General features: G+C 41.8%; 1 protein-coding gene across 2 annotated transcripts in view; it reads right to left on the bottom strand.

The window, feature by feature from the left end:
- Positions 1-24,133, bottom strand: part of SCAPER (S-phase cyclin A associated protein in the ER) — a 329,263-nt gene that overhangs the window by 140,710 nt on the left and 164,420 nt on the right. For both annotated transcript variants that reach the window (XM_056572933.1, XM_056572935.1), the window contains exons 17-19: positions 16,652-16,733; positions 13,831-13,983; positions 12,996-13,103 (exon numbers count right to left, since the gene is read on the bottom strand). In XM_056572933.1, the coding sequence (XP_056428908.1) occupies positions 12,996-13,103; positions 13,831-13,983; positions 16,652-16,733 (343 nt within the window). The remainder of the gene's footprint in view (positions 1-12,995; positions 13,104-13,830; positions 13,984-16,651; positions 16,734-24,133) is intronic.

Here is a 24,133-nt window from a genome sequence, read left to right as displayed (position 1 = left end):
CTTTCGTCAAAGGTCGACCCTCCTTTCACTCCTTTTGTTTGTATGCCTCCAATAAGGGCTCCGAAAAAGGCATCCTCACAGGACAAGAGGACTCCTTCCTTCAAGGCCCGTCCCTCCTGGAAATCGGATAACCGTTCCGACCATTTTCCGGCCAAAGCAGGCACACGTAAACCTACCTCCGCCTGAAGGGACACCCCCACCCGCAGATTTTTCTCGGGTAGGAGGGTGCTTGTTCCGGGACGTCTGGATCGCCCAGGTGCAAGAATCCTGGGTCCGAGATGTCGTTTCCAACGGCTACCGGATCGCTTTTCAGGTTTTTATTCCAACCTGTTCATGGTTCCCAAAAAAGGGGGTTCTGTTCGCCCAATCTTGGACCTAAAGCGTCTCAACCAACATCTTCTCCGTCATTTCCAGATGGAGTCTCTCCGTTCGGTGGTGGCGTCCATGGATCAGGGGGAGTTTCTTTCTTCGGTGGACATCCGAGACTCCTACCTTCACATCCCCATTTTTCCAACAAATCAGCGATATCTTCTCTTTGCGGTTCCAGAAGGTAATTTTCAGTTTGTGGCCCTTCCCTTTGGTCTAGCCACTGCTCCAAGGGTTTTCACCAAGGTTCTGGCAGCAATGATCGCCCTTTTGCAGTCACGGGGGTATCAGTGATTCCATACCTTGATGACCTCTTGGTCAAGGCTCCCACCAGAGCCCAGAATCAGGAGAGCCTCCGTCTCACTCTTTAGACCTTGTCCCAGTTCGGCTGGTTGATCAATCAGGACAAGTCCAACCTGACTCCCACCCAGTCTTTAGTCTTCCTGGGTCTCCAATTCAACACGGCATTCGCCCAGATTCCACTTCCACAGGACAAACGGCTGACTCTTTTGTCAGGAGTTCGGAAACTCCGGAACTCTGTTCCAGTTTCCATTTGTTTCTGCATGGAGGTTCTGGGTCAGATGGTGGTGGCCATGGAAGCTGTTCCCTTTGCCCAGTTCCATTATCATCCTCTTCAACTTTCTCTTCTGTCCCGATGGGACAGGTCTCCGCTGTCCCTCGATCGCAAGATCATTCTTCCCCTCAAGTCTCTCCAGTCCCTTCGCTGGTGGCTCAAATCTCCGCTTCTTTGCTTGGGATGGTCCTTTCTACCACTTCACTGGCAGGTTGTGACGACGCATGCCAGTCTCCGTGGTTGGGGAGGAGTTTTCAGGGTTTGGGCAGTCCAGGGCCTCTGGCCCTCTCAGGAAGCCCTTCTCCCCATCAACATCTTGGAACTAAGGGCAATCTATCTTTGTCTGTGCCATTGGGAGCACCTTCTTCTGGTCCTTCCTGTTTGTGTCCAGTCGGACAACTCCACAGCTGTGGCGTATATCAATCGCCAGGGAGGCACGTGCAGCCCTGCGGCGATGGCCGAGGTCTCCAAGATTCTTCTTTGGGCAAAACTCAGAGTTCCATCCATCTCGGCGATTCACATACCGGGGGTGGACAATTGGGAGGCGGACTTTCTCAGCGGATACTTGGCCTACCCCAGCGAGAGGTCCCTTCATCCAGTGGTATTCGCGATCATTTGCAACCTCTGGGGCCCTCCGGACATGGATCTATTCGCTTCTCGCCACAACCGAAAAGTTCCTCGCTTTGTGGCAAAGTCCCGGGAACCCCTGGCCCTAGTAGTCCCCTGGTCCAACTTCTTCCTCCCCTATCTCTTCCTTTCTCTCCCCCTTCTTCGCAGGATACCGAGGAAACTCAAAGCAGAAGGCGTTCCCGTCATTCTTGTGGCTCCGGACTGGCCCAGACAGGCGTGGTACGCGGACTTGGTTCGTCTAGTGGATGATGTTCCACTGCACCTCCCACTTCGCCCGGACCTTCTTTCTCAGGGTCCTCTTTGCCACCCAAATTTACGCTGCATTTGACGGCGTGGCGGTTGAGACCGCGGTTTTGAGAGCCAGAGGGTTCTTTGACCAAGTTGTTCGCACTATGATCAGGGAACGCAAGCCCTCTTCTGTGAAGATTTACTACCGTACTTGGCAGTCTTATTTTGGTTGGTGTGAATCTCACTCCTTTTCTCCAGTTACATTTTCTCTCCCACGACTTCTTTCCTTTTTACAGTCGGGGTTGGAACAACATTTGGCCTTGAGTTCCCTTAAAGGACAAGTTTTGGCTCTTTCTGTTCTTTTCAACGTCCTCTTGCATCTGATCGTGATGTTCGGACCTTTCTCCAAGGGGTGGCTCACGCAGCTCCGCCTTACAGATCACCCACTCCCCCTTGGGATATGAACTTTGTTCTTGGTGCTCTGCAGGGCACACCTTTTGAACCTCTCAGGGACACTCCCCTTCGTCTCCTCTCCTGCAAAATGGCCTTCCTTGCGGTCACTTCCATCAGGAGAGTTTCAGAACTGGCGGCTCTCTCCTGACGTTCTCCTTACCTGGTCATCCACCAGGATAAGGATGTTTTCCGTCCGTTGCCTTCCTTTTTACCTAAAGTTGTTTCTGCCTTTCATCTCAATGAGGACATTGTACTCCCGTCCTTTTGTCCAGCTCTATCTCATCCCAGGGATCTGCTTCGAAGGCGAATTTCGCCAGATTTTCAATTCGTTTGTCCGCCGGGTCTTTGAAGGAAGCCGCGTCTGCCAGGGGTAGAGTAGTTGCTTTTGACAGGCGGGAGACCGATGGATCTACAGTTGGTGGAGAAGTCCATTTTGAAATGAGGCCTTGGCAAAGGGAAACTGAGCCAGAATCTTCTTAGTGCCTGATAGCGCTTATCAGGATGTTTCCAGGCATTCTCCAGCAATGCATCAAATTCAGCATGAGAGCTGAAAGCAGAACGGGAGCGATGAAAGGAAACCTCTGGAACTGTGTCCAAAGATTCTGGGTCCACTAGGTGAAAGGTGTCCCTTATGGCCGAGACCAGAGCGTCCACCATGCCAGCAGTATCAGTTTGGTCCTCTGAGTCGGAGGCAGAACCTGAAGCCTCATCTTCCGGGTCACTAGCAGAGAGGGAGCGGGTAGAAGCAGCCTTGGATGAAGGCAAAGCCGACCTGATACGCAGATTTGGAGAACGAGAGCTGCAACCAGGAGAATGGCCCCTGGAAGAGGGGCGCTGACGGGGTGCAGAATTACAGGGGTGATACCTATGAGGAGAGCGCCGGTTCCTGCCAGCGGACTCTGGAGTCTGAGGACTGACCCCTAGGATGCTTGTGAGAGCGTCTAAATTGTGGAGGGGGGTGCAGTGGTGCAGGTAGGACAGAAAGGTTCAGCTGAACTAGGCATTTTTGATTTGCAACCCCTACAGGTATAATAGGTGACCAAGGCCCCTGGCCCCTGACTGGAGGGAGGAACATTTCTGGGTTCGGACATAACTACTTAGAAAAATAAGTTGAAAAGGTCTCACCTGGCGTCTGTGTCCCCCTGCAGAGAACCAACAGCTGTGAGGAGAACTCCGGTCTGAAGCAGAGAGGAGAGTTGTGAGCGGGAGAAGAACTGGCCAATGAAACAAAACGGGCCGTCCAATGGCAGGTTGCCTCTAATTGGCTGCATAGGGACCGCCGCGTGCGCTGATTGGAGGAGAAGCCTCCTTAATTTGCGCGCATCGGCTCATAGGTTGTAAATCCCGCCGGTCTGGAGGGGGCTGGGCTAAGCCCGGACAAGAAACCCGCAGCCCTTAAAAGAAACTACCCACCAGAAAGCCAGCAAATAGTATATAAGAAAGCTGTGAGAAAGGGGGAGCCGTCGGCAGCATGCGCACCGCTGGCGTCAGGAGAATGAATGACTGAACACGGCGCTCCGTTCGCATCGCATGAGATGCAAGCGAAGAGAAAGTGCCGGCGTCTGAGAGGAGTAAGCTGGCTCATTAAATGCCGCAGCCATTAAAGTGGTATTCCGGTGAAAAACTTTTTTTTTTAAATCAACTGGTGCTAGAAAGTTAAACAGATTTGTAAATTACTTCTATTAAAAAAATCTTAATCCTTCCTGTACTTAATAGCTGCTGAATACTACAGCGGAAATTATTTTCTTTTTGAAACACAGAGCTGTCTGCTGACATCATGAGCACAGTGCTCTCTGCTGACATCTCTGTCCATTTTATGAACTGTGCAGAACAGCATATGTTTGCTATGGGGATTTCCTTTTACCCTGGACAGTTCCTAAAATGGACAGAGATGTCAGCAGAGAGCACTGTGCTCATGATGTCAGCAGATAGCTCTGTGTTTCAAACGGAAAAGAATTTCCACTGTAGTATTCAGCAGCTAATAAGTACAGGAAAGCATCACATGAGATGCTTGCGAAGCGAAATGTGCCATGTCATGGTAGCCAAGCAGGCAGAATTTAAGGGGAAGTAAGGGAATAAAAAGAGTGGTCTCTAAATAGGGGGACTCCAGAGGTGCAGAATGCAAGAAACCTGCAGGAAAAAAGGGGAGAATACTCACCTGTAGAAACTTACCTATGAAATCGAAGCATGCTTGGACAGTCAAAGAATGTCTGGATATGCTGGGAGTTGTAGTTTTGCAAAAGCTGTAGGCACACATCACTGCTGTAAAAGGAGTGATCGAAACACTGTACCTCCAACTCTTCCAAAACTACAAGTTCAAGTATTACAGGACTGCATAAGGATGACACACATGAATGACATAGGAAGATTTAAGTTGTACACTCACCATATTGTCTTTGGTGGTAGAGTACAGGCAATCTCCAATAATCATTGTGTGTGTGTGTGTGTGTGTGTGTACAGCACAAAACCAGAGAGGAAAGGGTTACAGAGCAGGGCTGCCAGGCTCCAAGAGCGTTGAGTCAGCAGAGTGAGGGAAGGGGAGGAGTCATCACAGGCAAGAGAGGGGCACGCCCATTCCCTTTGACAAGATGGAAATGACATTAAGCAGCTGTGATATGCTATTGATTAGTGAAATATGGGAGATAGAGACATATTCATGATTTGGATGAGGTACTACATATATAACAGTTTTGTTTTATTTGTGGGATTTGACAGGTACTCTTTAAGATGTTGTTCTTGTTAAGGGTGGGTTCACATTGTGTTTTTGCTTCTGTTTATTGTATACATTTTATACACTTAAAAAGGAAAAATAAATTAACAGGACGGTGCTTTATGTCATATACAGAATCTTTTTCTCATTTCCTTACATAGATATAATAAAAAAAAAAATGTTCACACTATGGAATTTTGTGTGCAAATTTTCTGCTGTGTGGACCATATCATTGGTATGAATGGACCTGTCCACACACGAAGAGAAAAGGAACTGAAGTTCTTGATAAATCATATATACTCCCATCAGGCTATACTCCCATCTGACCTGTTACGGTATAGACTCTACACTACTTCTGTGGTATGATGTCCTTATTTTTGAAATAGGCCCACAGATGCTCAATCAGATTGAGATCCGGGAAATTTGGGGACGTTAACTGCTTGAACTCCTTGTCATGTTCCTTGAACCATTGTTGTAATAATAGAGTGTGTTTGGTCACTGGGCACTCAGTTACACAATCTAGTTGGGAACAGAAATATAATGCAGTTTCTCTGTAAAATCAGGTAGATTTGGGGGCTTCTAGCAGCTACAAGACCAAAATAAGATGAGTTTGACTTGACTTTCTGTCAAATTCAGACAGAGGTCATCAAAAGCTAAATATACCATTTATGCTACAAAAACATATAACATGAAAGCGCCTTGAAGTAGTGATAAATACATGTGTTGACAGACCCGGAGCTATACTGTGTTGTAATAACACTGTCTGTATAACGCAGCGCTGTTAATTAATTATTAACTATCAGACATTTCAGGATGGAGAGGCTGACCGCAATATTCCCTGGTGGGATCTCTGCTGTATAAAGTACAATATCTCTTACAGTTTTATATCCTCATTCATGGAGACCTTTTTAATACATGTGTACATACTGTCCTTAATTTTATTAGCTCCTTTAATACATATTTTTGAGATAGTTAACACATTGCTGAAAATCGAAGAGCTGAAAATGCCCACCAAAAATAAGTCAAAAGAAGATTAGGGATAATAACGAGTTCTTACACATAAAAGTCCACAGGGGATGATGCAAGCTATAAATCACTTTCTATGCTGAGGGTAGAAGCTTCTTCAGGGTCCTGTACATTATTACAGTCGCCAAAAAACAGCCCATTTGGGCAAAAGTAGCTAGCAATATAGTGCAAGTAATGCATATAGACAACAATGCAGTCCATGTTCTACGGGTAGCTAGCACCAACATAAGTACAGGGAGAGAACAGTACATGTAGTACCAGTGGATAGCAGTACTGAACATGTACTTCGGGTACAGAGAAATATAATAATGTAGTAAAGGTAGAGAACAGTACCGTACATGTAATATCAGTGGATAGCAGTACAGTACATATAATAGGGGTAGAGAGAAATACAATAATGTAGTACAGGTAGAGAACAGTACAGTACATGTAGTACCAGTACAGCACGTACTACGGGTAGAGAGGAATACGATAATGCAGTATAGGTAGAGAACAGTACAGTACATGTAGTACCAGTGGATAGCAGTACCGTACAAGTAGTACAGGTAGAGAGGAATACAATAATGTAGAACAGGTAGAGAACAGTAACGTACATGTAGTACCAGTGGATAGCAGCACAACACATGTACTAGGGGTACAGAGAAATACAATAATGTAGTACAGATAGAGAATGGTACAGTACATATAGTACCAGTGGATAGCAGTACAGTACATGTACTATGGGTAGAGAGGAATACAATAATGTAGTATAGGTAGAGAACAGTACAGTACATGTAGTACCAGTGGATAGCAGTACTGGACATGTACTTCGGGTACAGAGAAATATAATAATGTAGTAAAGGTAGAGAACAGTACCGTACATGTAATATCAGTGGATAGCAGTACAGTACATATAATAGGGGTAGAGAGAAATACAATAATGTAGTACAGGTAGAGAACAGTACAGTACATGTAGTACCAGTACAGCACGTACTACGGGTAGAGAGGAATACGATAATGTAGTATAGGTAGAGAACAGTTCAGTACATGTAGTACCAGTGGATAGCAGTACCGTACATGTAGTATGGGTAGAGAGGAATACAATAATGTAGTACAGGTAGAGAACAGTAAAGTACATGTAGTATCAGTGGATAGCAGTACAACACATGTACTACGGGTAGAGAGAAATACAATAATGTAGTACAGATAGAGAATGGTACAGTACATATAGTACCAGTGGATAGCAGTACAGTACATGTACTACGGGTAGAGAGGAATACAATAATGTAGTACAGGTAGAGATCAGTACAACACACATAAAAAGCAGTGTAGTACACACAGTGGCCCTTGTTTTTTTTATTGTTTTTGTTATTTTTTTTTTCCCCCCAATTTTTTTTACAACGTATTTATCAATGTTTCGCACATGTCGGGAAAATTCTGTCACATTATATTGAAGCGTAAAGCAAATAAATAAAGCAAAGTAACTCTGCACCAGGACGTAACTTTACATTCGTGGTCGTTAATGGGTTAACGAACAAAAATTAAAAAAATAAAATAAGATTTAAAAAAGGAAATGAAAGCCAAGATTTATTTAAAAAAAAAGAGAAATTGTAAAAAAAAAGTAAATAAATAAAAAATGTAATATAAAAAGCTCCTAAGGGGACAAAGTAACAGGATTTAAAAAAAAAAAAAAAACACACTTTTTAACAGATTCCCCACACCTCAAGGCAATCGGGTTTTCAAGTTCAGTATTTCACAATTTTTGTGGTGGGTTTTTAAATACAACTGTTGGGTTTTCAGGAACATGTCGGGAGCACACCCCTAATTATGCAGACCACGCCCCTTTAGTCGGGTTAAAAAATACTCCAAGTAATTAGAAAAATACTCCAAGTAATTCGTTTTTACCAGTAAAATGTGTCGCACAAAATGTCACAGCGGATGTGCGACACAAACTGTGTCGCATAACCCGATAAAGAGAGTCTGGATCATGTTAGTAAATCAGGGCCAGTATATGTAGGACAGTACATAACATACTGGTAGAGAGATGTACAGTGCATGTAGCACAGGTGGAGAGCACAAAAGTACACGTAGCATGGATAGAGACAAGCAGTGTATAGGCAGCAGAGGTAGATAACAGTACAGTACATGCACATAGAATAGAAAGAAAATATTGTAGCACAGGAAGATAACAGTACAGTTCATGCAGGTAACATAAAAAGAAACTAATAAAGTACATGTTATAAAGTCTGAACATGTGAGGGGCACTACTAGACAGCCAGTCAGTGCATGGACTTAGTCTGCTGATAAGTTCTACTAGTGATGAGCTGATTCACAAGCATTTACTAGCAAATGTAGGTATATGCTGACTGACCTTTCACTCTAGATTGGCTTTGTCTGTGGCTTTGTAAGCTGAACATCCTTTTGAGCTATGATGACTCAAGAAAAACTATTGTAAACTGGAAATATTGGGGACCTGGGAACCACTGCATATGAAAAGCCAAACATTCTACGTACAGCCAGTACAGTGAGTGGTCCCCCCAACATACAATATTCCTGACATACTAATGTTTCTACTTGTGATGGCTTTCAGCATCAATTTACACAGTATGTCGGGTACCATTACACAAGCAGCTACCTGTCCTGGGGAGAGGGTAACATTTTTATTATGAAAACTTAATGGTTTCAATGTATACTGGACGTCCCGGAACCAATTAATATTGTATGTTGAGGGACTACTGCATAGGTCAGAAGTCCATGATAGTTTAACTAGAAGAGGTACAATGACAGATCTGAAGCAGGGAATTGTTTATTGAATGCTGCGGAGGGCCTGGCTGAAGGCTTACTAACTGGCTGCTTTAGCCCATGTACCTGCAGGATGGTCTTCAGCACTCTGCATGTTTCAGCATATTTTTAAGTTCATTTGGAAAAGACTTCCATTTTTCTATTTTCCAATTATCTTTTATAGCATGCACTGCTGTTTAATCTTAAAATCATAAATGAAGTTTAAACCCCTACTGACATCTTAAATGTTTATATGGCAATTGGCTAAGGTTATTTGTATGCTGGTGAGTAAGCTTCCGTACAATGACAGCAAGCCAGACACAGAAGATTCACCTACATGCTAAAAAGAATATCAAATTAACTGGGAGGCTTATTAATTCCTATTTTGTTTCATAAAACAGCTTGTTCACAGACCAATCTGAAGTTGTAGAATGGTAAAGTGTGTTAATTGAGTTTAGACTTCTAATTGAATCGATAGTGGATTGGGTTATCTGAACCCTATACCAGTGTACCATCTTGAACTTAAAGAGTACCTGTCACCAAATAAAACTTTTACTATAGTGTTCCTTGTGTAATTAGCAGACACTTTCCCATTCACTTGCTTTTAAAATTATCAACATAAATATGTTTAAAATGTAATATAAAAAACAATTAATACAGTGAGTTTGGTCTCCTCCCGGCCTGACAGGAGACAAAACTCAGGAAGTGCTTCTCTGCACTGAGCTTGATTGACAGCTGCACAGAAAGTGAAAGCTACACAGATTCTCACAGAAAGCAACACAGACTGAAAGCTGAACAGAGCCTGAGGTCTTCTATTCATCCCAGCACTGCAACCATGTGAGGGCTGAAGTGGTCCCCCAGCAGGCTTCAGTGGTGTCATGCCTGCTGGGAAATTGCACTATGTGAGGAAGAATAAAGGTATGATACAGAGCTTTTTAAAGCTGTGACATTTTTTTTTAAGGGCTGGAGGGGTGTTAGGAGTAGTTAGGGAACATAGCCTGAGTTAGTTTAGAACAGTTTATTTGGTGACAGATACTTTTAAACTACCAAAGTAAGCAATGGCAAAAGAAAATGCGCAATAGTGGGGGACCAATGTAACCGCCAGAACGCCTAGATCGGAGAGGATGCAAAACCTTCACTTTGCTACTAACAAGGCATTGTGCAGAGAAATGCAATTTTCAAGATCAAATATATCAATAACATTCAAGAACCTGAATGGACTGATATGTGACAGGCTGGAGTCTGTACTAAATAAACACCATTAGGACACTACAAAAGCAAATAGCTTCAAGCTATGTTAGCACATACACTAGTCTCAACACAATCATGTTTCATACACACATAAACCTTCTTGTATAACAAGATGGAATTCTCATAATGCTATATGTAATAACACATAATACACAATCAGCAGCTCACATTTACCTAATTGATGGTTATGAACTCATCCTGTAAGATTTGAATAACAGTCCTAATGTAAGCCTAAAATAGTATGCATCAATTCCATGCATCAACTACATAATAAAAAAAAACAATGGTATATGGTAACAATAAGAGTGGGTTAACACACATATATAACTTGCAGAGCACCCAGCGTTCCGACCTAAACCTTTTGGAAGAAGAAAAGCAACATATAAGGAAGCTCTTGTCCTCATATCCCACCATCATATCCCATCTTTAGGTATGGCTGAGTTGTAATGAAGATTGTATGGTGAAAATAGAAGGAGGGTGTGTCTTTGAGGAGGTGCGGCTTTACAGGGGCATGGCTTGCAAGCCAGACCAGCGCACAAAAAATAATCGGAAATATAAGGGGTGTGGCTTTGTAAGAGAGGGGTGGCTTGCAAGCCAGACCAACACATGATGAAGGGAAGAGGGGATGGCTTTCCGGATCGACAAATAGAAGGGGGCCTGGCTTGCAGGATCGACACATTCACCCAGAGATGCAGAGTGTGGGGAGTAAGGTAGGGTGAGCCTTGATGAAGAGATTGTGATTGAAGAACCTGTGACGTGGATTTGGTGTTTTCAACCTTAAACTGAAACAAAAAAGGGGCTAAAAATAGAAGAGGTGTTGCTTGTAGAAAGAAAAGGGTTTACAGGAGGAGGTGAGGCTTGCAGAAAGGGGAATGGCATGCAAGCTGAACTGCCTTACTAAATCGGAGATGTAGAGCAAAGCTTGTGGTGTAAGGTAGACTTGTAGAGGACCTTAGACAAAAAGCCCACCCTTGCAAATGGGGGTGGGCTATGATTAATTTAACTATTGTCAGGGACCGACTGGGGGACAGGGAGAGTGAGCCCTAAAATGACCCTTAAACAACTCTCCCTGCCTACTTGCCCATCCATCCTAAACAATGGATCGAAAACTGGGCGCCGGTCCCTTCCTGCGTTAAAGTGCAGTGGCGTAAAAACACATAATATACAAAACAGAAAACTACTAAACAATCAGATATACCAGACAGAATACAAATACTAACAGGGCAGAATATAAACTCACAAACAGCAGAATATAGTGAATTAACAAACAGTTCATAAACCGGATATCAGATAAACAGCAGACATGATAAAATTAACAAGACTAGATATGAGTATACAGCAGAATCCAGGAGATGAAGGGGATAAACAGAAGAACTGAGAGCCAAAACACTAAACTGAACAGGTAACATAGGACACTGCTCACAAACAGGTACAAGTACAAAGATCAGATTAACCAAACAGGATATAAATATAGAAAACTGTTCACACTGGGACACGGAACATACAAACTGGACTCCCCACTCCACCAAATGGAGTAGCCAAATATAATAAATCCAAATAGACTACTGGCCAGTGGCACACTCAACAGTGTGGTCAGAAGCGGACCCAGTAGGAAAACAGAAATATAAAACACAGAACTTCATATAAACGGATACAAGAGAAAAGTGGCCCTTATTTACTAAGAGTGTAGTGTAGGTTTCTTTGCGGGTTTTAATTCCCTATAATTTATTTTCCACGGTAAGGTTTCCCTACATTTTCCACTTTCCCTACACTTTGCTTTTTTTTTACACCTGCTCTGATCTGTCTGGTTTTCCTCAGCTCAAATCCCCCACATTTTATGTGGAAACCTTAGTAAATATGTTGGTTTTTTGTGAAAATGTCAGGCACATGACCCTTTTCTGGTGGCCACGCCCCCTTTCCGGGTTTTTCTGAGCAAAATGGGGAGTTAGTCGGGGTTTTTTTCAATTCTGGCGCAAATTCTGGTGCAAAATCTGGCACAGAATTTCTGACGCACAACCTGACAAAACATGTTGGATTTGCAATAGTAAATGAGTTCCAGTGTGAACAGACACAGAGCAAAAAGAACATACAAATCCTAAAACCGACTAAACAAACACAGCTTAAAATCTACTAAGAGCATGTCACATAAAATTGGCTAAAACCAGAAAATACAAAGTGCATGCTAAAACAGAGATATTAGATTAAAATCTCAAACTAAGAGTGTTTCACCCAAAGCTCCAAAGCAGACATAGTCAGAATATAGCACAGACAGACATAGTATTATTGCACTCAATAACCAGCCCAGAATGCAGGAGAACTCTGGCTAAATAACTCCACCCGAGTTCTCATTCGTTCAGAACATTAACTATTCCCTATCCAGGTAAAATAGCAAACTGCTCTGGAGAAACAAGTGTGTGAATACACACCTAAACAGAAAAATACAAAAACAAATAAACGGACATTACAACTATTCTATATTTTTAGTTGTATAGAAGTAACATGTGTACCAAGTTTCATTGAAATATCTCCAGCCATTTGGAAGTGAAGCTGGAACAGACACACACACATCCTTAACCACATAAACTAACAGCCTAATGGAATTTTCCCAGTCCTATAACCTTGTGAACAGATGGCACTATGGGGGAAATTTATTAAAACCTGTGGAGACGAAAAGTTGACCAGTTGCCCATAGCAACCAATTAGATTGCTTCTTTTATTTTTCAGAGGCCTTTTCAAAAATGAAAGAAGCAATGTAATTGGTTGTTATGAGCAACTAGTCAACTTTTACTTTCCCCAAGTTTTGATAAATCTCCCCTTGTATGTCCTATATGAATATATTTCACATGGGCATTAAGCATAAAGACATTATTACATTTTAATTAGTAGAATGCATGTTATCTCAGGGTAACTACCCCTTGCCACTGATTTGTTTTCTAGTTGTGCAGCCTATTTGCTATTGTGTCTAAAGTAGTTATGTAATGGCTGTTCTGTACTCACCACCTCTTCATCTGATAATTCCCGACCCTGGATGCTGCTGTTTTCTCGTACGGTCAACTGGTGCTTTTTTCCTTTAATATGACTGAACAGATAAACCTCAGAAGAGATCTGGAAGAATGAGACAAGATACTGTTAGATAACTAAATAAATACATTCTTACTTTTTACACACACACACACACATATATATATATATATATATATATATATATATATATATCACACACACACAGTATTCAGAATTATATATTGCAATTGATACATGTTTATGTGTTGTATTACTAATACATGTAAAAAAGCACACAGGAGAAATGATAACCAGAGGAAAAGAAAAATTAAAAGCAAAATGTAAAAGAGAAAGCAGAAAATGGGTAAATCAATATTGGCTGCAGTGGTTATGTGGATGGACGTGGCATCATTGCTGCAGCAAAAGAAACCAAGACTGAAGACTGGTATGGACCATTGAATCACCAGCACTGGATTTGCAGTGGATATAACAGGGCAATAATAATTACTTTTCTTCAATTTTATCACACTCTTAGCTGTAAGGTAATTTCTTAAATGGGTTATCCAGGAATAGAAAACACAGCTAATTTGTTTCAAAAACTGCTCCCTGTCTGTCTCCTGGTTGGATGGGGTTTTACAACTTGGCTCCATTCACTTCAATGGAACTGAGCTGCAGAACCACACCTAACCTGGAGACAGACGGGGAGCGGTTTTAGAAAGAAAGTAGCTCTGTTATTCTATTCCTAGATAACCCCTTTAACTTCTGGACAATCTCATTGCTCATTGTTTCAGTAATTTCTAGAAACAGGGAGTGTGCGCTTAAGACTTACCGATACTCCACAGAGAGTGCACTGCTTTATCCGTTCATACGGGGTAAGTTTAGGTGCATAGTCTGTGTTTGCATGCCGTCCACTGCTCAGCTCTGCTGCTTTTTCTTTTCGTTGTTCTATTTGTTCTAGGTGTCTGCGAACACCTTCATCATGCTGGGATTTAGAAATAAGAGCTGTGAGGCTTATGATATATTGTTACAACCCCTGAAAATATAGACCATTAAGTATATATGTACAGTATAAAATCTTAGATATTGAAAGGATTAGGACCAAAATCTCTTGCATTAAAAACACAACAAATGCTCAGTATAATGATCCTTTTTACTATTTTAGTTATATACACAGACAATACCCATCCAAACTCCCCTTCAACTTCTACATTCAAACTGGTTTAAAGTGGTTGTTCAACAATTAAAAAACAAAAAAGAGCGAAGGTGCCGGGGCTGTCAATTATGCCTGACTAGGAGTGGTTACAACCTGGAGTACCGTGATTACTTCACGATTTAGATAACAAGCAGATGTTACTCAATATAAAGTGTTGCCAACAGTTAAAATCTGTATGGGTAAAATCTGATGACAATTTCCCTTTAACAACGAGTAAACGGACCATTCAATAGAATATAACTGAGTGAGGCGGGTCACAGCTCCGAACAATGACTGGCCAAGCAGGCATTTCATAAGTGACAAGATGAAGAATGAAAGAGGAGATTAATGGGGACCCACTTAGTGCAGTAAAAACAGCGGGAACTGTGCTTGGGATTAAAGTGCTTTTTTTACCTAGTCTGACTACTTTAGTGAAAAAAATAGCAACAATAATAATAATTATAACAAAACAATCCCAAACAATCCCTTCAATATAAAGGTAACCTGTTAACACTTTCAAGATGCCTTAACCACAAGTCATTAGGATGGTCCCTAGTGGCCTCTTCCCACCCCACCAGCCTTGATTGATAGTTCTCTCCCTATACCAAAACAGGAACACACCCTGATAATTTGTTGCTCAGACAGCATGAACATTATGGCAGGTTCCCTTTAATGAGCATAATGCTCAGCATGAAAAAGACACAGGTTCCCTTAATACAAAATAACTTACTCTAAAATGCTGTGGAGTAGTTCTTAATAACTCTACATTCCCAGAAGATATATTAAATCATATGAATGGTCAACAGGCATTTGGGGCAATCCTTTGGGAAACAGATGGTTTCTAACTGTAAAGCCACCGCCCTCATTAAATCTAATAGGGTTGTCAATTATCCAGAAAGCAGAAGTCCATTTTTCTATGTACAACCACCCAGCACTGTTTAACTATTTCAGATAAGCCCTCACTTATCATTGTTAATTAACTATTAAGGGACAATGGGGGAGATTTATCAAAACCTGTCCAGAGGAAAAGTTGCCCAGTTGTCCATAGCAACCAATCAGCTCGCTTCTTTCATTTTTAACAAGGCCTCTACAAAATGAAAGACGAGATCTGATTGGTTGCCATGGACAACTGGGCAAACTTTCCTCTGCCCGGGTTTTGATAAATCTCCCCCAATACATCTAAAATGAAACTTATTCACATGTACAACACATATAAATTGTCCCTGTTATCAGCCATTTCATACTGGAGAGATGGACTGAGTTTAAAAGAATTATGCTGTTCGTCATCTATCAGCATCCCAACACTAGAGGACTCAGTTCAGGCCATTTAAGTGAATGGGGCCCGCTGCTGTATGCCACAGTGTACGTTGGTATTGGCATGCTGCCAGTATAAGCACAAGGGGTACCTAGCCTTACCAACAGGAAACATAGAATATCTAGTAAAATAACATAAAACCATGTTTGTGCCCTATATCAGACTTTGCGGTACTTTTAAACATATGATTTCAGTATGGTTACTATACAGTGGGTTTTTAATACCATGAAATAGGTATCATAGCTTGGAAATGGTTCATTGAGCTGTTTACAGCATCTGCACGAAGAAGCACTAGGTGACCCACTTATTTTTAGTTAGGATTTATAGATAAGGAAGCCAATGACTTTATAACCTAGATACAAAAATATTTTCATATACAATTACAATGAAAATCATCAGTACATTAGAAGTCCTAAATAATAATATGTGTTTGGTACATAAAACTACAATGTAAGTAAAGCAATGTGTAGTCTATGCCCTCAACTAGTGAGATATATGATTTCTGTATGCTTCCCAACAGACAGGCTGCCTCCACAGGACTCCATGATCTCCCGATGCCTCTAATCACAACCAGAAAGCTCCTCTGATGGTATAAAGAGGGTTTGTAGCTCGGAAAAGTGAGTAGTATTAAAGAGGTCATGCGGTAATCTGCAGTCTAACAATGCTAATTGACTCTAAAGCCAGGATGCGGTGAAGCAGTAACACAGGAGTCTGCTGGAGAGCGCTCTGCTCAGAGACACATACAGATAACATCTAGAGAGGGAGAGACTGGCCCGAGGCACGGGAATCATTCGGGGCGGGGTGCTGACTGAAAGCTTCAAGTCACTGAGGTGGTTTCCTCCAATATACTAAATGACATGTCCTGTCCTCCCTTCACAAACTAGGTGGGCTAGATGCAGCTTATGTATATCCAATATCTTGCTCTCTAGGCTCCAAAATTTGGTAAGGGAATGCTTTGAATGGTTCCTCCTGCCACATAACATATACAAAAAAAGAACCTCAGGCCTTAATTTCTGACTAAATAGAAAACATAGGTAGCTTAATTTAATTCCATCCAATCCTCCACATGAAGTCTAATTATTATTTTCTAACAAATGTGACTGCGACTAGGACAACAGGTCCTCAGATTCCTAGAATACCAACCTTTAACTGGATCTTCTTTTGCAGCTCCTCCATAGCCTCTTGCTGGGCTGCTGTCAGAGCGGCCAACCTTTCTTCCCTGTCCCTTTAAATAAGATGTGACACTGATAAGTAATTTATGAACAGAAAAGAAGAAACACAAGTGAAGATGATAGAAGGAAGGACGGGACAGAAGGTTGTGAAGTTTAAAGATTCGATTTGCATTCTAGTTTATGAATTATAAGCTTCCAATGTAAGTTATGATATTTTAAAGCCAGGTCATGTCAGCAATTAAGCTGACCGCCACAATAGACTTGAATACCAATCGCTTCTATATGTGCATAATAAAAAGCCAGTAAAATGGGGAATACACATTACACTATTTGTATTCTATATTTATACAATTTCTTCATACACAAGGGATAAACTTCTAGTACATACAGTAACTCACATAAGTGAATATACCCCTTACATTTTTGTTAACATTTTATTATACCTTTTAATGAAACAAAAATTAGGAAATGACACTCCCCTACAATGTAAAGTAGTGAGTGCACAGCCTATAAGGCTGCATTCACATCACAATTCAGGGATTCGGCAGGAGAATTTGAAAATCACCTGGTAACGTAATCCCACCAAACCCGTGCCACACCCCATTCATGTCAATGACCCAGACGGAGTGATCTTGTGACTTCAGTCAGGTCATGTTTAGACTGTATCAGTTTTTGTTGCTGGACTTTTGTTGCAGCAGACCCCAGTTTTCAGTCTTGTAACAAAAACTGATATGGTCAAGCTTTTGACTTGTCACATAGACATGTCCCATTATAAGTTTATGGAGCCTGTCTAGTACAACTGGATGGAGATCACAATGAACCAAGGAGTAAAGTGCACAGTAGTGCAATTTTCCTGGCCTGAACACTCAGACCCTGACCAATCAAAACTTTTGACATGTTTCTGTGACAATCAAGGAGAATTTATATGCCTGACAAAGACTTGAACATGTTGCAAGGGTCGAAACATGGGGCTATTTTTGTACACCATACTTAAAAAGTACCTGTCACAGAATAAACTGTTCGAAACTAACTCAGGCTATGTTCCCAAACTACTCCTAACACCCCTCCCACCCTTAAAAAAAATTCAGAGCTTTAAAAGGCTGTGTATCTTACCTTTATTCTTGCTCACATAAAGCAATCTACCAGCAGGAGAAAGTGGGCGTTTCCAGGCAGGCCTGAAATCACTGAAGCCTGCTGGGAGACCACTTCCGCCCTCACATGATTGCAGCGCTGTGATCAATAGAAGACCTCAAGCTCTGTGCATGTTTCAGTGAGGTTCTATACAGCTTTCAGTGATGCTCTATGCATGTTTCAGTTAAGGCTCCTTGCATCTTTCATGCAAATGTAAATCAAACTCAGTGCAGAGAAACACTTCCTGAGTTTGGTCTCTAGCCAGGCCGGCAGAGACCAAACTCACTGTATTAATTGTGGCAGGAACCAGAACAAAGCCACTTAGTGGCCATTTTTTCTATTCCATTTCAAACATATGCCTGTTGATAATTCTAAAAGCAAGTGAATGGGAATGTGTCTGCTAATTACACAAGGAACACTATATTAAAAGTTTTATTTGGTGACAGGTACTCTTCAACTCCAGCCAGTTTGGGCATCCAAAATATTTTACAGTGGTGCGGTCTATGCTTGTTATGTTGATGTCTTAATTTGGTTGAGTGACAGGGATACTTTAAAGTGTACATGTGTTTTCAAAAAATTTTTGAAAACCATCACGATTTGTTTAATTAACCCTTCAGTGTTGTGACAAGGTAATTTAAAGAAGACCTATCATGGGGCTCAGCTTTATAGTTTTATAAATTATTTAAATACTACAGGCTAAATGATAAAAAAAAAAAAAATCTAAATCTATATATATAAAACTCAATGTGTGTGTGTGTATATGTGTGTGTATGTTCCAGGATCCCGTCCAAACGGCTAAAGATATTAACATGAAACTTATCACACATGTCACTTATATGTGAACAACAAACACTCACCCCCATTTGCCAGGGTCGGGGTTTTTGTTTACAGTCCCACACAAGTCTATTGGAAATATATGTTACTGAATAACTTCAAAACGGCTGGAGATATTTTGATAATACTTGGTCAAATGTTACTTATATGTCCACTTAAAATATAGGATAGTTAATTTAAACAAAAACCCCAACCCTCACAAATGAGGGTAGTTAAGGGTTAAATTAACTATCCTATATTTTAAGTGGACATATAAGTAACATTTGACCAAGTATTATCAAAATATCTCCAGCCGTTTTGAAGTTATGCAGTAACATATATTTCCAATAGACTTGTATGGGACTTTAAACAAAAACCCCAACTCTCACAAATGGGGGTAGTTAAGGGTTAAAGACCCATGCAAATCAATGGGAGGTTTAGGAGGACGGGATAGGAGGTCGGGATAGAAGGTCGAGATAGGAGGTCGCAATAGAAGGTCGGGATAGGAGGTGGAGATAGGAGGTCAAGATATGAGGACGGGAAAGGAGGACGGGATAAGAGGTCGGGATAAGAGGTCAGAATAGGATGTCGGGATAGGAGGTCGGGATAGGAGGTCGAGATAGGAGGTCAAGATATGAGGACGGGAAAGGAGGACGGGATAAGAGGTCGGGATAAGAGGTCAGGATAGGATGTAGGGATAGGAGGTCGGGATAGGAGGACGGGATAGGAGGTCGAGATAGGAGGACGGGATAGGAGGACGGGATAGGAGGACGGGATAGAAGGTAGAGATAGGAGGACGGGATATGAGGACGGGATAGGAGGTCAAGATATGAGGTTGAGATATGAGGACGGGTATGAGGACAGGTATGAGGACGGGATATGAAGACATAGGGATAGGTCGCGATAGGAGGTCGGGATAGGAGGATGGGATAGGAGGTCGAGATAGGAGGACAGGATAGGGGGTTGGGATATGACACAATATATGAGGACGGGATATGAAGTCAAAAGCTTCCTCTGTTCATTTTCCTTCACAACAAGGATTAGGAAGGAAAAACTGGGCAATGCCGGGTACTCAGCTAGTAATTGTATAAATGTAGCCTTATTTTTTTTTAAATAAATGCACATATTATATCATATGCATGCGCCAACTATTTTGTAATGGTCAGTACAAGCATGTATTGATGGATGTTCCAGGCAAGCCTTGCAGCCTTACATGCCCTCCCACAATCCATTTTGAAATCCTATTGAGAATTTGGCCAATGTTTCAATAATGGGCTAGGGATAAGATGTTTTTCCCCAGAGTAGTAATATAGGATAGTTAATTTAACCCTTAACTACCCCCATTTGTGAGGGTTGGGGTTTTTGTTTAAAGACCCATGCAAATCAATGGGAAATGTATGTTCCCACATAACTTCCGTACGGCTGGAGATATTTCAATACCTGGTACACATATTACGGTTCGGGATAAGAGGTTGAGATAGGAGGACGGGTTAGGAGGACGGGATAGAAGGTCGAGATAGGAGGTCGGGATAGGAGGTGGAGATAGGAGGTCAAGATATGAGGACGGAAAAGGAGGACGGGATAGGATGTCAGGATAGGAGGTCGAGATAGGAGGTCGAGATAGGAGGTCGAGATAGGAGGACGGGATAGGAGGACGGGATAGGAGCTCGACATAGGAGGTCGAGGTAGGAGGTCGAGACAGGAGGTCGAGATAGGAGGTCGAGATAGGAGGTTGGGATAGGAGGTCGAGATAGGAGGACGGGACAGGAGGACGGGATAGAAGGTAGAGATAGAGGTCGAGATATGAGGACGCATTTGAGGACGGGATAGGAGGTCAAGATATGAGGTTGAGATAGGAGGACAGGATATGAGGATGGGTATGAGGACGGGATATGAAGACAGGATATAAGGATGGGATAGGAGGTCAGGATAGGAGGATGGGATATGAGGACTGGATAGGAGGTTGGGATATGAGGTCGGGATAGGAGGTCAAGATAAGAGGACAGGATAGGAGGTCGGGATAGGTTGCGATAGGAGGACGGGATAGGAGGTCGGGATAGGAGGACGGGATAGGCGGACGGGATAGGCGGTCGGGATAGGAGGTCGAGATAGAAGGTCGAGATAGGAGGACAGGATAGGTGGTCGGGATATGGGGTTGGGATATGCCAACAATATATGAGGACGGAATATGAAGTCAAAAGCTTCCTCTGTTCATTTTTAGAGATGAGCGAACTTACAGTAAATTCGATTTGTCACGAATTTCTCGGCTCGTCAGTTGATGACTTATCCTGCATAAATTAGTTCAGCTTTCAGGTGCTCCAGTGGGCAGGAAAAGGTGGATACAGTCCTAGGAAAGATTCTCCTAGGACTGTATCCACCTTTTCCAGCCCACGGGAGCACCTGAAGGCTGAACTAATTTATGCAGGATAAGTCATCAACTGAGCCGAGAAGTTCGTGACGAATCGAATTTACAGTAAGTTTGCTCATCTCTATTCATTTTCCTTCACAACAAGGATTAGGAAGGAAAAACTGGGCAACGCCGGGTACTCAGCTAGTAATTGTATAAATGTAGCCTTATTGTTTTTAAACAAATGCACATATTATATCATATGCATGCGCCAACTATTTTGTAATGGTCGGTACAAGCATGTATTGATGGATGTTCCAGGCAAGCCTTGCAGCCTTACATGCCCTCCCACAATCCATTTTGAAATCCTATTGAGAATTTGGCCAATGTTTCAATAATGGGATAGGGATAAGATGTTTTTCGCCAGAGTACCCCTTTAAGGGCTAAAGAATTTATTTTTCATTATCACATTTTAAGACCTTTAAACAATTTATCTATCTATTGACATAGAACAGATAAAGGATCTCTCCACAGCACCATTCGTGGTAAAAAAAAACATGAATTTTATTCAGTTTCAGGTGTCTTTACAAAAAGCTTGTAAAGACATCTTAAATGGAATAAAATTCACGTTTTTTTTTTATTTTTTTTACCACGAATGGTGCTGTGGAGAGATCCTTTTTCAGCTTGAAGTTTGAGCCCTGAACTAGGCTCCAGATTCTGCGTGCACCTTGAGATTTTTCTCCTATTTACTATTTCTGCCTGATGGTTTGGATGTGCTGCTTTTCTTTCCCTTCTATCTACTGACATAGCTATATGGTTTGTTTGCTAGTAGAAGAGTCAATCTGTGCACCTTCCCCTCAGCTGTACAGCAATCAGGAACCACACACTAGAGCTACAAACAGTTCTGAAAGAGCCCTATCTGACACATCCTAGGTGCAATCCACAGAACAAGAGCAGACATCCGATATGAAGAAACAAGAAGTGGAGCACTCACCAGGTATTCTTCTGTCAGTGGCTTCTTTATTATGAATAAATCATAACAGGTAGCATGTAGGGGAGGCAGATGGAAGGACGCGGGGTTACAAAGATCAGCGACGGGCCGTTTGCGCGCCGAAGCGTTTCGTCAGCCTGACGAAGCGCTTCGGCATGCAAACGGCCCGTCGCTGATCTTTGTACCCCCAAGTCCTTCCATCTGCCTCCCCTACATGCTACCTGTTATGATTTATTCATAATAAAGAAGCCACTGACAGAAGAATACCTGGTGAGTGCTCCACTTCTTGTTTCTTCATATCGGATATATGGTTTGTTTGTTTGTTTGTTATTGTGGCCGAGCCTTTTTTTTTTTTTTAGTACTACTCATAACTGATTGTTATAAATCTTTTTCTCTTTTTGGAAGGAATGGAAAAATACATGAAATCTGTGTCTTTTGTATGCCATGCTTGATGAATGATAAATAAATGTTATCCTGTGGATCATGGGCATGGCCATAATAAGGCAATAATGCCATCAAACATACAGTATTTTTATGGACCTCATGAATGGTGTCACAATAAGACAACGTTCAATGGAAATAAAAGCTACCATACAAAAATCACACATCTTTCACGCAAGAAAAAAGTAAAAATATTTGCCATAAAATACACAAAGTTTAGGTTTTTATTCTATGCTCTGATAGATTATTAAAAGTGAAGCTTTACTATACACCTTGTACTGTGTATTTCAGCAATATGAATGGACACATGTTATGACTGCAGAGAGTGCTTCAAACTAGAAACTGGTATAGGTCCAACAAATCAAGTGGTGCCATGATGGTTAAAATGTCTTGCAAATGGATTTGTAAATAAAGTCAATTTAAAAATATTAAGCCTTTTAGTTCTTATCAGCTGCTGTATGCTCCAGAGGAAGTTGTGTAGTTCTTTCCAGTCTGACCACAGTGCTCTCTGCTGCCACCTGTGTCTGTGTCATGGACTGTCCAGAGCAAGAGCAAATCCCCATAGCAAACCTCTCCTGCTCTGGACAGTTAAAAGGGTATTTTGGTACGAAAATTATCGAAAATTAACGAAAATATAACTATCACTCCATGAAATATAACTTATTAATACATTGTTGTCACACATTTTACGGGCTTCAGCATGTTTTGCTTGATTTAGTGGTGACAGTAAGTTGTGCCGTTCTTTCATTGTCAGTGTGGTACTGTGTCAGCAGCTCCCTTCTCCGGAGATGACACATCCTCCTCTATGGTCTCAGGATACTTGGCTGGATCTTGTCTTTGAGTTCTAGCCCTGCTTCCTAAGGGACATTATAACGACTTACCAGCCCCTACAGTTTACATCACTACATCTTCCTGATACACAGTCATGGCCGTAAATGTTGGCACCCCTAAAATTTTACAAATAAATGAAGTATTTCTCACAGAAAAGGATTGCAGTAACACATGTTTTGCTATACACATGTTTATTCTCTTTTTGTGTATTGGAACTAAACCAAAAAAGGGAGGAAAAAAAGCTAATTGGACTTAATGTCACAACAAACTCCAAAAATGGTCTGGACAAAATTATTGGCACCCTTTCAAAACTGTGAATAAATAAGATTGTTTGAAGCATGTGATGCTCCTTTAAACTCACCTGGGGCAAGTAACAGGTGAGGGCAATATAAAAATCACACCTGAAAGCAGATAAAAAGGAGAGAAGTTCACTTATTCTTTGCATTGCATGTCTGTGTGTGCAACACTAAGCATGGACTACAGAAAGCGGAGAAGAGAACTGTCGGAGGACTTGAGAACCAAAATTGTGGAAAAATATCAACAATCTCAAGGTTACAAGTCCATCTCCAGACATCTAGATTTGCCTTGTCCACAGTGCGCAACATTATCAAGAAGTTTGCAACCCATGGCACCATAGCTAATCTTCCTGGGCATAGACGAAAGAGAAAAATTGATGAAAGGTATCAATGCAGGATAATCCAGATGGTGGATAAGCAGCCCTAAAAAAGTTCCAAAGATATTCAAGCTGTCCTGCAGGCTCAGGAAGCCTCAGTTTCAGCACAAATTATCCGTCAACATTAAAGGAGTAGTCCAATCCTGAAAAACGTATCCCCTATCCTTAGCATAGGGTATACTTTTCGATCGCTGGGGCCCCCTGCGATCTCCTGTACGGGGCCATG

This window comes from Hyla sarda, chromosome 4 (assembly GCF_029499605.1).
Source record: "Hyla sarda isolate aHylSar1 chromosome 4, aHylSar1.hap1, whole genome shotgun sequence".
Classification (NCBI taxonomy): Eukaryota; Metazoa; Chordata; class Amphibia; order Anura; family Hylidae; genus Hyla; species Hyla sarda.
This window is presented reverse-complemented; position numbering and strand designations above follow the sequence as displayed.